Source organism: Thunnus albacares, chromosome 21, assembly GCF_914725855.1.
Source record: "Thunnus albacares chromosome 21, fThuAlb1.1, whole genome shotgun sequence".
NCBI classification, from domain to species: domain Eukaryota; kingdom Metazoa; phylum Chordata; class Actinopteri; order Scombriformes; family Scombridae; genus Thunnus; species Thunnus albacares.
Genome location: NC_058126.1, coordinates 2,910,084 through 2,925,498, shown reverse-complemented (window position 1 = coordinate 2,925,498; position 15,415 = coordinate 2,910,084). Strand labels below are relative to the sequence as shown.

Sequence of the window (15,415 nt, the reverse complement as noted above, 5' to 3'; positions counted from 1 at the left end):
AAAGTGAGGGGAGAGATATTTCCACTGTCTCCGGTTCCAAAAGGAAAAGTCTCATTAATATGTCCCACAGACGACGTTACGTGACTCAGTTCTCTCTCTTCTATGGTTTGGATCAACATGAAATCCTCCCGGTTAAATCATCACAACAAAAGATGAACAATTGCATTTCAAAATATCTGATTCTTTGATAAAAAGTCGAAGCTACAAGACTGTGGACATAAAAATTTCAAGGTAGAAGTTAACTACGACACTCAAGGTGCATTTCAGCAAAAAACATCCAATCACAGAGCTAAAAATTGTGTCAGGTGCCCCGTTAACGGCAGTCAGAACTGAAAGATTACAGCGTTGAGAAAACTGAAGCTTAACTCAGTTCACTTTTAAAGTTTGGTTCAGTCCTGGATGAATTCAGCAACTTTGACGCCACATTTTGTTCTCAACAAAGCTTTTTGAATTAGCTACCGCTCTGATTCATGACTCCGACTGGCCTCTTCTCCATAGCAACGGTGACCGAGGCTCATGGGTATTGTAGTATTTTGAACAGTCCACCAAAATGATGGACAAAAACAAAACAAAATTGAAATGATTAAAACAGAGGGCCATAACTTAAACATATCGGATCGTTACATTATCCCAGAGAGTCTCTATGTTCAGTAACATCGAGGGAATCATTAAAAGAACATTTTTAAATGAGAATACAGCATGAGGAACAACTCTTCAGTGACCAGCAGCTCCTCACACTTTGCAACTCTATTAAAAAGATTCATAAAGTCCACAGATTAACGACAGAACTACTCTGAAATTTCTTATCTGCTGTCAGATGTGTCAGTATGCTGATTTTTAGGACTTCATTGCTCAAAAATATGCTTGAATTTAAAAACCAAATGGGTGCTTTCACCCTCTGAACCTCGACAGTTTTGGGTGTAAACTTCTTGAAATAACTCAGATCTGATAATGGAGTTTATTTTGTGAGAGCAGGCATCACTTTAACAAAGATCAGACCTTAAATAAGTGATAATCTGTCGGTTTTGATTTATTTCACTTTTGAATCTTTCTGTGTGTTCAGATTAAGTTCTCGGTGATGCAGCCAGGTACTCATGTGTGGCCTCACACCGGTCCAACCAACTGCAGACTGAGGATGCATCTCGGCCTCGTCATCCCCAAACAAGGCTGCAGGATCCGCTGCACCAACCAGACCAAGTACTGCGACCGTCCTCATCCTTATTCTCCTCTGTCAAATCTCCTCGTCTTTTTCTCTCTCCTCCGTTGCTCCTATGTTTCAACGTTTGGTTTTTGTTTTTGCTTCTTCTTCTTTTCTTCCTTGTTCTCTTTCTTCTTCCCCAACTCCCTCTTCTTCTTCTTCTTCATCCTCTCTTAGTCCTTCCTCCCTCACTCAACGTTTTCTTCTTTCTTCTCCTCAGTTTCTCCTCTTTTCTCTCCTCACTTTTGACCTTTTTGTTTTCTTTTACATTTTCTTTCCTATCCTCTAATTTTTCACCTCCTCTCCTTTCACTTCTTCTTCTCTCCTCAATCACTCCCTCATCATTTTTCCTCCCCACCTCACTTCTTCTCTTCTCTTCATTCTCATCTCATTCCTCCTCCTTTCCACTCTTCTTCACTCTTTAAGTGTCTCAAATGGATGTTTGACTGATTTGTGATTAAGACTACAAACGTCATTGAAACTTCTAGGAAATTAAGAACTTCTGTGTGCAGGTGTAAGGGTCCATTTATGGCTGCTCAGAACTGGTTCTTAGGACATGTTGTCCAGTCACATCTGAAATAAAATGTGTTTATAGTTATAGAGAGGGGAGGGGGACGGGGAGACATGATATCCTTTAAATACTGTTATTTTAAGACAGTCTCTCCTGGAGGTCAGTCATAGTTTTGCACTCGGCTGTTCACATGAAAAAGGACATAAACAGTTGTCATGAATGAAGAAGGAGAGCTGAGAGAGAAGTTGAGACCCTTTCTCACCTCCGCACAGCAGGTCGATCACGGTGTAAAGTGGGTGTGAACGTCAGCGCGTCTGTTTCAGAAGTTACAGTGCACTGCCTCCTGTTAACCTGCCTGTGAAAAGGTGTTTCACGGGCATTTCCACTGTCCTTAAATGTTATGTCAATAAGCTGATTGGCCCGTACGGGGATCGAACCCGCGACCTTGGCGTTATTAGCACCACGCTCTAACCAACTGAGCTAACCGGCCACATTAAACATCTCTCACATATTCACACCAGACCAGAAAAACATGACTGCAGTCCTGATTTGCGTGAGAAAATAAATCGTCAGCAACTATTTTTTATAATCGATTGTTTTAAAGCACAAATATCAAACGTTCCCCAGTTCCAGCCAGTCATCTGTGAGGATTTGCTTTCGGATTCAAAGATGTCACCTTTAGAGCTACAACTAACAGGTAGTCATTTGGTCCTTAAAACGTCAGAAAAATCAAGGTGACGTCCTCAAATGTTTTGTTTTGTCCCGACCAACAGTCAACAACACAAAGATATTCAGTTTACTGTCATGGAGGACTAAAGAAAGTATAAAACATTCACATTTGAGAAGCTGGAGTCAGAATATTTGAACATTTTCTTCTAATAAAATGACTCCAAACAATTAATCGATTATTGAAATAGTTGGTGGTTAATTTAATAGTTGGCAATTAATCAGTTAATTTGCTAATCATTGCAGCTTTAGTCACCTTGGATTTTAGGAAACTGATGGATATTTTTCAGATGTTTCATAAAGAAAGTCATCGTTAGTTGCAGCTCTACGGAAGTTTAAATGTACATCGCTGTTTCTTTAAACCTTAACCTCTCTCCTAGTCGACTCCTGAACGATACGTTTCTAACAATGTCGGTCAAACTTTTCTTCTATACCAACATTTTCCTAATTCTTCTGGTCCAGACTGAAATCTCTCAACAACTATTGGTTGATTGTCACAACATTTGGTTCACACATTCACACCATCCTCCTCCTAACCTCTCGTTCTTCTTCATGTCTGACCTTGCAGGGAGTGGGAGGAAGGTAAAATCCTCATCTTCGACGACTCCTTCGAGCACGAGGTTTGGCAGGACGCCGACAGTTACCGCCTCATCTTCATCGTAGACGTCTGGCACCCGGAGTTAACCTCGTATCAACGCCAGCATCTGAGCTCGATATAGATCAGCCCGAAACACACAAGGTAACATAAGGACACAGACGGGCCGACCGATTCTTCTTCTGTGGATAAACTGCTACAAACACTGACTGGCTGAATGTGAGGAGAATCACACGGCAGACGGACTGACTGACTGTTGATTTTTAGTTTTTGTTTTTTTTTTTTTTTGTGGATAAACTACTAAAACTACCGCAGACTGTCGAATGATCAAAGCATCAAACTGAAGGATGGAAATGAAAAAAAAAAAAAGTGTGTATTTTTTTCTGGATTATACTACTGACTTGATAATGTTTCACCAAAAACAAACTGAACACATACGGTACTTGTTTTAGCTCTGTTTGGATCGGGTTCAAGGTTCCTACAATCATGGAAATCTTGCGAACATTATGGAACTCAAAATTTATTTTCTAGCTCCTGAAATGAGTTTATTTTCAGGTCTGTTGTTTGAAAAAATGATTAAAATGAGTTACAAACGTTACTGAGAGTCTAAAACCAAAACCAGCTCTCGTTATTTAGTTTCTTAACTGTTAAATTGTGAAATGAGCGTATAAACACTACAATATCGAACAGATAGAAATATATTTCCTGCCTTCATTACACTTTAAAATGTCTCACATACAGTTTTGATAATAATTTTGCTTGTTGCCATTGTTCTGTAAAATGTCAGAAACCTTTCATGAACTGAAAAGAAGCCTTAATTTTAGCTCAACCACTATGCATTTTTCTTCAGTTTATCCTGGTGCGTTTTAAGTTCTGTTCACTCACTTTTTCATTACTTTTGCACAATAACATTGAAACACAAGATGTTATAAAAGATTATATATATTTTTATTAAAAATAAAAAAATTACAGAAAAAAATGGCAACCACAAAAGTTGTGTCCATTTGTCCCAGTCTGTGTTTATCTGGTTCTCTTCCAGTTTGGCTTTTCAAATGTTTCATCAGATGAAATGTGTTTTTGTTGGGTTTTTTTGTCCCTGAACAGCAAAATGAGACAGAAGTTAAAACGTGAAAATCAGCAGTGAAGTTCTGTGCAGCTCTGAATGTTTTAGATCTCAACAACTCGTAGTTCTGATTGATTTTATTTTGCTCTTTTTTCAGTCTGCACTGCTTTTGGACGTTTTGAAGGTTCATTTGACGATCCCGTTTGAAAATCATCTGCTTTCTGTTTCTGTAACGAGAACAAAGCTTCCAGGGTTTACACTTTTATGCGTCACAAATTTGGAGTTTGTTCACCATCCAACAAAAAAACAAAATATTCACTTAAAACTTAAGAAATAATAATTCATACACTTGGGCTGTTTCTACATCTTGTACTTATTCTGTTTCCTGTTGCATAATTTACATTACACCTTGTTGAATATGATGAATATGAATTTGCCTATAACCACATATCACTATAACCAAATATTTCCACAGAGTTATCACTGTTTCATCTCATATCATACAAGTACTTCATGGTTCTGATGATGAAAACTTGATTATGGATTCTAATGTTACTTTTCCTGCCTACTTTAAAGGGACAGTACAATCAAAAACATGAGTTTTGGGGGATCTTTCTTAAAGGGGACATATTCTGCTTTTTCTGGTTTTCTGTTATTTATATCCTGTTCTGATGTCGGATGTTAAACATTGTTAAAAACTTGAGGTGAACGTATGTAGAAATGCTGCCTGCAAGTCAAAAGTCAGGGCATCAACCGGCTCTTAAGCTTCATTTACGATGTTTTATTTCTACCTTGCTGAAGAGCTGACATCAGCTCGTCGCACATGCACATAAACAGCCGTCCGTTTTGTAGCCTTTGTTGCTAAGGTGGTTACTAAGATGTTTCCATGTTCTGTTCACGTTGTTGGCTCGAATATGTACGGATGTATTTGAGAAGTTGACATTTCAGGTAAAGAAATTAAAGAACTTGGTGAAATCCTGCTACTATAGTTTATTTCATGGTTTGTTGACGTCATCTCTGGAAGTCTGCTGAGGGGCGTCTCCCAGGAGCTGGCCAATCAGAACAGAGTGGGCTCATCAGGAGGCGGGGCCTTAAAGAGACAGGAGCTAAAACAGCCTGTTTCAGACAGAGGCTGAACTGAGGGGCTGCATAAAGGACCAGTAGAAGATAAATAAGGAGTTTTTAACTGGAGTTAAGTACTTTTGACACTTTGAGGACCCAAACCCAAAATGTGATCTGCTGCAGTGGTGAAAATGTCTCCAAGCACCAAATACCCAAATAATTTGGACTTATTGTTTTGTTTTTAGTAGCCTGTCCCGTTAATGTCCCCTTTCAGAATAACACCCCCACTGCCAAATGAAACACAACACAACCACATTGGTGTAAATGTTTACTTCTATACATTCATTGAAAGGAAATACATTACATTACAGTCGAGTGGAGATCAGTGTAGCCCTGATGATGAGTCGAACACACTGCAAAAAATCATGACAAACTTGGCAAGTCGCTTTTATCCTTCATGGATATTCCACATTATCATACAATATTTTCTTCAGATATTTAAGTGAAATTATCAACATGCAAATCTTCTCAGAATCTGATTTTACTCGTCGTATTTTCGGATTTCAGACAGAAATCAGAATTATTTACGCTGCAGGAAATAAAGATAATTTAACTTTAAATATCTTTGCCTAATATAAGCCAAGTGTATCACTTTTTTTGCAGTGTAGTAATACTAGTAACAATAATATACAATCTTCAAATAAGTTAAATTCAATAAAAACAATCTTTCCCTTAATTGCAGGAGAGGTTAAAGGTGATAGTTTGGCATCCTGTGGTTTCTTCACAGCACAATACTTGTATAAAGAAATATTTCACTCTGGTAGAACTTTTTTTAAAACTTTTTCATGCATGTGAACTGTCATCCGGTTATAGTGTCCGTTTTTTGGCAACATGTGCAGTGTTGTTATTGTGAAATGCTTGTGCAAAGTCGGTCTAACATGACGTGATTTTGTTAATAGGTAAAAGAAAAAAAGGTGAGATTATTCTACCAAAGTGAAGTTTCTTTTACGACGTCTTTCCTTCCTTTTTATAACTGATGAGTGTGAATGTGTCCGCCTCTGTTGGATTTGTAGTTATTTCAGGTTTCTGGAAGTCCGGTTACAAAAATATTTGGCTGAAATAAAAGTGTTTTATACATATTAAGGGGAAAATACTCCAGCAAGTAGATGAAGAATTTAGTTTGGTAAAGAAGACGCTGTGTCAGAGTCACTGTGAACTTTAGATTCACACTTCAGAAAACCTTGAAACTAAATGTTTTTGGTAGCATTCCGATATTTAAAGTCTCACCAACAAGAATTATCTTTAAATGTAGATTAAATCATTGCTTTTTCAACATGTCACACCACAAATTTAAACTAAAAAAGAATCCATCTCAACTTTTATTGAAGGCTGCATTGATTGATTTTTGGCCACTAGGGGGCAGCAAAACAATGACATATTATTGCCTTATAAAGTGTTGTGGCTAACATGCTAGCAACCAGCTGCCTACTGTCACATCCAGCTGACACAGAACAACACGATCGTCCCATTGATAATGACTTGTGGTGTTCCTCAGGGTTCTATTCTTGATCCTTTATATTTTTGGTTAAATCTACAAGGATTATGTTTTAATTGTCCATTTAGTGGTACCATAACAAACTAAAAACACAACATCTCATACATTATCAGCTTACTGTATAGAGTGATTCTGATCATCCCATTGGAGTCGTGTTTGTCACCATCTGATGAATGTAAGTCCAATATTCACTATCCGTTCAGCTCTGGTTTGGTCTCCACCAACTCCTGAGAAAAATATTTGGCTCTTTAGCTGCTAAATGCTCCACTATGTTCACCATCTAGTCTCTAACTTTGTCTGCTGTTAGCTGCTGGAAACACTGAGACTGAACCAGACAGGAAATGTTGCGTAAAACCAAAACTAGACGCTAGAAGAGGCTAAAAACCTCCTCGGTAGAGTAGTGATGGTGAGAATTCTATGTGGGCTTTTCACCACAAGCAACACCTTTTGTGTTACATAATGTAATTTGAACTATTGTTTATATAAAACATATTGATTAGCGCTGCTTTAAATTGTACATTTTCTCTTATATAAAATTAGATTAGTGTCAGCTGTGTTGATTCGCTTAAAGCTGAAATTTGAGGTTACTTTGTTTTCACGCTCTGCTGCAGTTTTGAAGTTGACAATTAATGTGTCAGTCATTATTTTGATTTATAAATTAAATTTTCATGAAATGTCAAAAACAGAGTGAAAAAGAGCCATCACAAGTTTTGAGAGATGAAGATGATGTCTTCAAATCTCTGTTTTGTTCAACCAATTGAATTTACAATCATTTAAAACTGATAAAAGCTGGAGCCAGATAACATATGCCATTTCTACTTAATTAAACAACTGAAGCAATTAATCAATTATCAACTTTTTGGATATTAATTTTCTGTATTGACTAATCAGTTAATTCACAGTTTAAGCTTTAACTGATCTCACATTTAAATCTGGGTTTATCATTCTAAATAAACTATAATTAAACTTAATCTTTGTTTAAATAATTTCTTGTTGGTGCGACTCGTAATATCACTTGTATTTGATTGTTCTGTAATTCTTCAGATTTTCTGTCTTCAGTAACGTGGCGTCACTGAAAATCACTTTGTTCTCTGAGGTTTTTAAAATAAAGTTTCACCACATCGTTGCAGCCATATTTCACCATATTTCTTCATTCTCAGGTTTCTTTTGGCTCACGGTAACATAATCGCATCACAGATTAAATGTGATCTCTCTTTTTTTTTTTCTTTTTTTTTTTTTTTTTTTTTTTACATTCCTGCTTGTTTCTGACAGATTTGGCGAAACGAGAAGCAGAGGACGACACATAAACACACACTTCAGAGTGTGTCTGTGTGGACAGATGCTGCTGGCTGGAGAGAGGCTCAGCTGGGAGGCATTAGACGGCTCAGAGACAGGACAGACTGTGTGTGTGTGTGTGTGTGTGTGTGTGTGTGTCAGGAGTCACTGTCACAGTTCAGTTCAACAGGACAAAACGACACAAGTTCAAATCTGCCAGCTTAGTAATACACAGCTGGTACAGTGCATGAGTGTGTGTGTGTGTGAGAATGATGGTGTGTGATGGCTCTACAGTGTGTGTGTGTGTGTTTGTGTGAAAATGACTGTGTGTGATGGCTCTACAGTGTGTGTGTGTGTGTGTGATCAGTCCAGGGCCAGTAGTGGCGTGCTTGTCTCTCTGTCCGTCTGTCGGAGAGTTCCTGGTTCGACCGCTGACTGAGACCTGAAACACAGAAACACGTCTGACTGTAGAAGTAGCGGCAATATTGGTGGGAATAGTAACAGTATAAAAACAGTCTAAAGTACTGAGATAAATGTGATTAAAAGGCCAATAATACACCGGCTGTGTCTCAACGTGTTGATCAGCACCTGCAGCTCACACCGGACGTCTGACAGGCAGAAGTGTGCAGCAGCCTGGATATTCTGATCAATGTAGCAAATGTGATCAAACCAACAATTCCTCCAATTTAAACAATACGTCCTTAGTCCATGCGCTCCGGAAGCTGTCGTAGTTTTTAAAAGACTATGTTGACACAGTTGGTTACTGTTAAAACAGTGAAACAGTGAAATAAAAAAATAAATGTTCCCAGGTCTAATCCTCTGTCCCTGAGTTAATTGTTAGGTTATCTCGTTATATCTAAATCTAAGTATCTTTATATCAAAATCCTTTTTTTTTCTGTCTTAAATTTCCCTCAGGATTAATACAATATTTCTTATTCTTATTTCTTTCAAGCTCTGTTTTGTGCTGTATTCGCTAAGTCCCGCCCACCTTCTCGTCCAATCAGATTTGAAGGATTTGATTATTATATTATTATTGATTATTATAATTGTACACTGCTCACATATTCTGTCACTGATGTACGCCACGGTACAGAAGTTAAATTTTTAATTCTGATGTTTTGTTGACTCATCCATCCAGTCCAACCTCAACGCCACACGGACTTTGTCGCTCTATAAGAACGTCTACAACACTTCCTGAAACAACTGGTTTTGTCATTTTCATTTTGACAGTCTCCATAAAATATAAAGTCTGGATACTGCCAAAGATAACCTATCTGCATTGTGTAATAATATGTAATATATACATCTTCTCTAAATATGGAGATGTTCCTTCCGTGCTCTGGGCCCTACATCGTCACCGGTCTCTCAATTAGCTTTTACTTTTATTGTTTTTTTTTTATCCTGAACATTTTAATTGTATGTCAGGACTGCAGTGTTATATTTACTGTCATTGTTGTCAAATAAATTGTATCAATCTATCCACAGTCTGTATAAATCCCACACAGTCTGACAGTGTATGAAATGATGAACTCTTTCCCCACACTTCCTCCTCACCTCTTCATCATCTCCTTGTCTCCTCCTCCTCCGCAGTTCTCCCTGACATGCAGGGCGTCGTAGGTCAGCGTGTACTCAGTCTCGTCGTTGTAGTCCGGTCCCAGCAGCGTCCGGGCCCAGATGCCCATGTCATACGGCGGCAGAGTCCCGCCGAACTCCGACGGCAAACACTCGGGCTGGATGAGCTGGTGGAGCGAGTTCAGGTTGTTACCGTGGAGGAAGATCTGGAGAGAGAAGAGGAGAGGAAGAAGACAAAATGAGGAGAGGAAACAAGACAGAGGAGAGGGAGAAGGAGAGAGGAAGAGGGGAGACCAGACAAAATGAGGAGAGGCAGAGAAGAAGAGAGAAAAGAAGATGAGAGGAAAAACTTGGCAGGAAGAGAGAAGAGGAGGGGACATAAGAGAGAGATTAATCATCAAAAGAAAGGGAATACAAACAATTACAAAGAGGTGAAAGGAGTAGAGGAAGACACAGAAAGGGAAAGAGAAAATAGAAGAAGAAAACAGAAAACAAAAGAAGAAACGGATGACAAGGAGAGAAAAGAAAGATTGAAAGAAGATGAGAGGAAAGCGGAGAGAAGAAAAAGGATGAGCAATATGAAATAAAAACAAGAGACAGAGAGATTAAAAAAAGAAGCCAAAGTGTGTTTTCACCCTTTTCCTTGTCTTGTCTTTGAGGAAAGGTTTGATGATGGTGTACATGGCGTGAATGTACCAGGGCTGATTCACAAAATGGATTCCCCCAAACCGAGCTGGAAAACTGTCCTGAGGAAGGAAAGAAAAGAGTGACCTGTGTGAAAATTAATTTGTTTTGCTCTGATTTCTGTAGCAAATTCAGTTTCTCCCAATTTTCTTGCTCTCTCTTTCATCTGAGCTGCAAAAAACCCAAAAATAACAATTTCAGTCACACAAATGTGAAAGCAGGCTGACCCTCCCCTAATTTGAGATATTACTATTGAGCTGCAAATATTCAGAAAATTGTTTACTGGTCACAGTTTCCAGAAAGAGATTGTTGTCCAAATTGAGCAATTTCATGCTTTTCAGATATTGGTTATTATATTTGTACCATGACAGTAGTAACAGACAACTGTGCAAAAGACGATATTTTTTTTCTGTGCTCAATGTCGCTTTGAGATTGAGCTCTATATTTATATTCTGGGGCTCTACTGGAATATCTTTGCATGATTTCCAGTTAAAAATTCCTTATTTATCTTCTACTGGTCCTTTATGCAGCCCCTCAGTTCAGCCTCTGTCTGAAACAGGCCGTTTTTAGCTCCTGTCTCTTTAAGGCCCCGCCTCCTGATGAGCCCACTCTGTTCTGATTGGCCAGCTTTCAGGAAGCTTCCTCCGGCTCTGGAGGCTACGTAAACAAACTATAGTAGCAGGATTTCACTTCTTTTTCTCCTTCTTTACTCCAAATGTCAACTTCTCAAATCCATCCGTACATGTTGGAGCTGAACAACACATGGAAACACCTTAGCAACCACCTTAGCAACCACCTTAGCAACCAAGGCTACAGAACAGACGTCCGCTTATGGGCATATTGAGGAGCCGTCGTCAGTTCTACAAACATTCACCTCAAGTTTTGGAAATTCAAAACTCCAACATCATAACAGGATATAAATAACAGAAAACCACAAAAAGCACAATATGTCCCCTTTAAAAAATATGTATTTTCCAAAAAAACTTGAATCAGCGTCGGTTGGGGCTGAAGACTACAAGTTTGTGAAATAAAAAAATCTGGGGATGTGGAATTAGAAAGAAGTGAGGTTAGCAGACCTCTGAAGCTCCTTGTCTCTGCTGGAGGCTAGCAGCTCCAGGCTACATTAGCCGCTACTAGAATAACACACCTGAAACTCAGACTGAACTGTCGGCATCATGTTGCATTGTGGGTAATGTAGGTGGCAGGTTTTGACAATATGGAATAAATAAGACATTATCTCTGGTTTGTTGCATCAATTTCGATCCTTTTTTTAAAAATTGTTCATCTTGTGTCCGACAGTGTTATAGAAGTACAATGTTAAATTTAAATTCTAAAAAATCGCTAAAACTCTCAAGTCAGTTGTTTTTATGACTTAATCACTACACAAACTGACTGAGAGCGAATAGAACAACCACAAAACCTGGAAAGAAACAAACATGTCTTCTAATGAGCTTCCTTCCTACCACTGAAATTGAAGCCTTTACCACTCTCATGTCATGTGGGAGTTGCCATAGTTACCAGTTTACAACCTGTAAATATTATTCATGTTGGCTTCAAAGTCATAATTACAACTGCGAAAAAAGTTGGTACCAAATATGGAAGTTCTAGAAAAAGCCTTAAAGCAGCCAAAATCTGTCATTCAAGGTAAGTAAACGCAAATGCGATCAACATTGCACCACATTTACCATGCATGCACAGTATTTTTTTTTTTATCCTTCACACACATTAACTGATTGTTTTATTTTACCTGGAGGCCTTCAATAGCCAGTTTGAGGATGTTGGGAGTGAGCTTAGAGGCCTGTTTGAAGGAGAAGTTGCTCCAGTCAATGATGAGGATGAAACCGTTGATCTGGAGCTCCGGGTTCTCTATCAAAACCTCCAGAGAGAGGAGGATCGCCCGCAGGATGTCTGTGAAGGAGTTCCTGACAGAGGAGGAGGAGGAGGAGGAGGAAAAAGCGTGTGTGTGTGTCGTTACTGCTCAGCAGCTAATCAATAGTTAAAGAGAGTGTGACAGTCCTTCACGCTGTGAGTCTTAACTACGAGACCAGATTCAATAGGCTGCGTGAGTCCTTGTCTGTTTTTAGTCGAAGCGCAGAAATGACTCATTAGGCTCTTTGTGCTTTCAATCAATAGAGGGATGTGTGTGTGTGTGTGTGTGTGTTTACCTGCTCTGGTCCCAGTTGGATGCGAAAAGGATGAGGATTTTTCGGCCATGTTGGTCCGGAGTCTCCAGAACGCCCGGGAAACCGTCCATCAACGCTCGCTTAATACCAGGGTCATCCACCTGACACACACACACACACACACACACTTAAATTCACCCCGAATATACACTACATGGCCAAAAGTATGTGGACACCTACTCAAAACACAGTCTGGTTGCCAGAGTAAAATGTTGGCACTGTACATTTCTGCAAACCACAGAAACATTGAATATCTACGTTTCATCAGGCAAAATACGTAGCATATTAACATTTCAACAAAACGTATCTTATCAAAATATCAACAAAACGTATCATGTCAACATTTCTAAAGTGATGTAGTTCACATGTGATCTATATGAGTTGATCTTTCCTATATAGGAGGAGGAGGAGGGGCAGGTGGATGAAGTTGGAAATCAGCAGAGAACACGGTGCGAGACCACCTCGAAACCGAAACCAATGTCCGCTTCCCGTTTCAACCAACAAAAGCGGGTGTTTTTAGCGAGACGTCAGGACATTTGCAGCCGTTTTTCTGGTGAGAAAACCAGCTTTTTTTAGTGAAACATCGGCCGTTTTTATTTTATTTTTTATTTTAACCCAAACCACGATCTTTCCCCTAACCCTAACCAAGTGGTCCTTGTGCCTAAATCTAACCAGACGTTAACCACAGCGTTGTCACACCATAAAACATCATTATTCAACGGGTAGAAATGTTAATATGCTACGTTAATATACATCACATGGCCAAATGTATGTGGACACCTACACAAAACATTACACACTCGTGTAGTGGTTTAACAGTCTCGACTGTTCTGCTTCCCATCAGATTAGAGCAGCAACTCATGATTGTTTTAAAGATGAATCGTTTTGTCGATAAAATGTCAGTAAATAATGAAATATGGCTGTTATAATTTCCCAGGATGACATCTTCAGATGTCTTGTTTTGTCCAACCAACAGTCCAAATCCCAAAAATATGACCAAATTACCAAAATGGTTTTGATTTTTGACATTTGAAGAATTTAATTTTAACACTTGGAAACTGGGAGGGTGTGTTTTACTACTTTTTGATATTTTATAGAATAAACGATGAATCAATTAATCAAGAAAATAATATTGTTAGTTGCAGCCTCAATATGAGCACAACTAAAGACAACAGTAAACACAATGTGGTCACATCTATGAGTTGAGATGGAAAGAACATATTTCTGATGCATTAGGAGCTCATACTGTAATTATATCACAAGCAGAAGCAGACCTTGAAGCTCTGGAACATGTCGAGGTTCTGCTGCCTGAACTGGAAATACTGAGCCAGCAGTCTGAAGGTTTCCACCTGGTCGAACTTCCTGGCTCTCAGGAAGCGGAGGATGAAGTCGTCGTCCGTCCGCAGGAAACCGATGTCCGGTCGCGTCACGATCATGTCCCGAACCTCGAGTTAACACAGACAGAAGTTTAGGATACGGAACCGTTTTAATACACAGAATGCAAGATGCACACATTGAGTGTAGATGTTTCATTTCATGGCACATTAAGCTACTGACAACAGCATGAGTGAGGACTTTAATCATCATGAAAATAGTCCCCAACAACATTTCCTCTTGTTTGTTTACTAAAAACACTTCACAGCAGTTTTAGAAAATGACCTTTTTTCAAGAGAAACTATATCTGTGAGCTGATTTTAAAGATTTACTTCAAAGTCACACAGAAATTGTATCTACGTAGGAGGTTAAATGATTTTAAAGCCTGGTGTTTTTGGTGGAAAGTTTTTTTTAGTCATTTAAATCTGAATGTTAGGAATAAACTGAAATAGCAGATAATAGTAAATGTAGCTTGTAAAATTAAAAGGATGCAACCAAGTGAGAAATCTTATTAATTTAGAGCTGCAATGTTTAGTCTATAAATTGATTAAGTTGCAACAATTTTGATAATCAAACAATCATTTACGCTTTTTTTTTAAGGCAAATATTCACTGGTTCCAGATTCTCAGTTGTAAATATTTGCATGTTTTGTTAGTTGTCTATGACAGTAAGTAAGTTTAGGTTTTGGATGGGTGGACATTTAAAAACATCAACTTGGACATTTTTTGCTATTTTCTGATATTTTATAGAACAAACAAATAACCAATTAATTGAGCAAATAATCTGCATCATTATAATAAAAATAATCATTAGTTGCAGCCTTTTATGAATTTAATATAAAGAGTAAAGCTTCCTGCTGATCCTGAACTCTGATAGCAACATCTATCCCTTTTCTTATTTTATTTTATTGTGCTTTATTTTTACTGTATTTATGTATTTTAACTCATGTTGTTTGTCCTGTCCTGCATTTAACGCTATGTGGTGAAACCAAAGATCATTTTCCACAACGTGAACAATAAAGTTTCTAACTAACTGACTGACCAAGTCTTCAGTAGGAAGCAGTATTTTTGGAGCTGAGAGCCACAGATGGTGAGTATTGTCTTTTATTTTACGTTTTTGTATGTTTTTATATTATTTCTGTTTTGTAAACTTAATTATATTTTCTGTTTTATAAGTTCTATTCTGTTGTTACTGTCATGCTTGTAAAAATAAATCTTTATTTAGAGACTAACACATTGATTTTAGTCTTTTTAACAATTAGAAAGACATAGAACAACACCAGCTTTATCCTTTAAGCTCAGCTCTGATTGTTATTGTTAGTAATACATGTAATAAGTGTTTTCTTGCTGTCTACCTGCTGGATGTCCTGGTGCAGAGTGTCCGGGTTTTCATTCAGCTCTAAGCGAGCCTTCTCTGTCGTCTCGGAGCTCAGGCCGGCGTGTAAGTGCGTCATCTTGGCGACTTGCTCGGGTTTGGTTCCTCTGCCTTCTGTGTTTGTTTCCTGATGTCCAAAAAGTGTTTCTGTACCACCTGTTGTCCCCTAGATCAACAGATGGACTTGTTTTTCTTCTTTTAATATCTTTAGTATCCTTTCTTCTTCAAACGTCTGGACTTTAA

General features: G+C 38.4%; 2 protein-coding genes and 1 non-coding gene across 11 annotated transcripts in view; 1 reads left to right on the top strand and 2 right to left on the bottom strand.

Moving 5' to 3' along the window:
- unm_hu7910 (un-named hu7910) overlaps positions 1–5,073 on the top strand; it is a 57,124-nt gene extending 52,051 nt beyond the window's left edge. For all 9 annotated transcript variants that reach the window (XM_044339200.1, XM_044339196.1, XM_044339197.1 and 6 more), the window contains 2 exons: positions 1,064–1,197; positions 3,004–5,073. In XM_044339200.1, the coding sequence (XP_044195135.1) occupies positions 1,064–1,197; positions 3,004–3,154 (285 nt within the window). In that variant the 3' untranslated portion in view covers positions 3,155–5,073. The remainder of the gene's footprint in view (positions 1–1,063; positions 1,198–3,003) is intronic.
- trnai-aau lies at positions 2,126–2,199 on the bottom strand. Its single transcript has one exon. It is a non-coding gene; the product is annotated as a tRNA-Ile (tRNA).
- Positions 5,074–6,996: 1,923 nt separating the features above from the next.
- LOC122972266 (clavesin-1-like) lies at positions 6,997–15,267 on the bottom strand. Its single transcript, XM_044339260.1, has 7 exons — positions 15,153–15,267; positions 13,699–13,869; positions 12,407–12,525; positions 11,989–12,163; positions 10,193–10,303; positions 9,540–9,763; positions 6,997–8,427 (listed from the first exon to the last, which is right to left on the bottom strand). Exons 1-7 carry the CDS (start codon positions 15,249–15,251, stop codon positions 8,349–8,351), a joined length of 978 nt encoding a protein of 325 aa, XP_044195195.1. The 5' UTR covers positions 15,252–15,267; the 3' UTR covers positions 6,997–8,348.
- Positions 15,268–15,415: the final 148 nt, after the last annotated feature.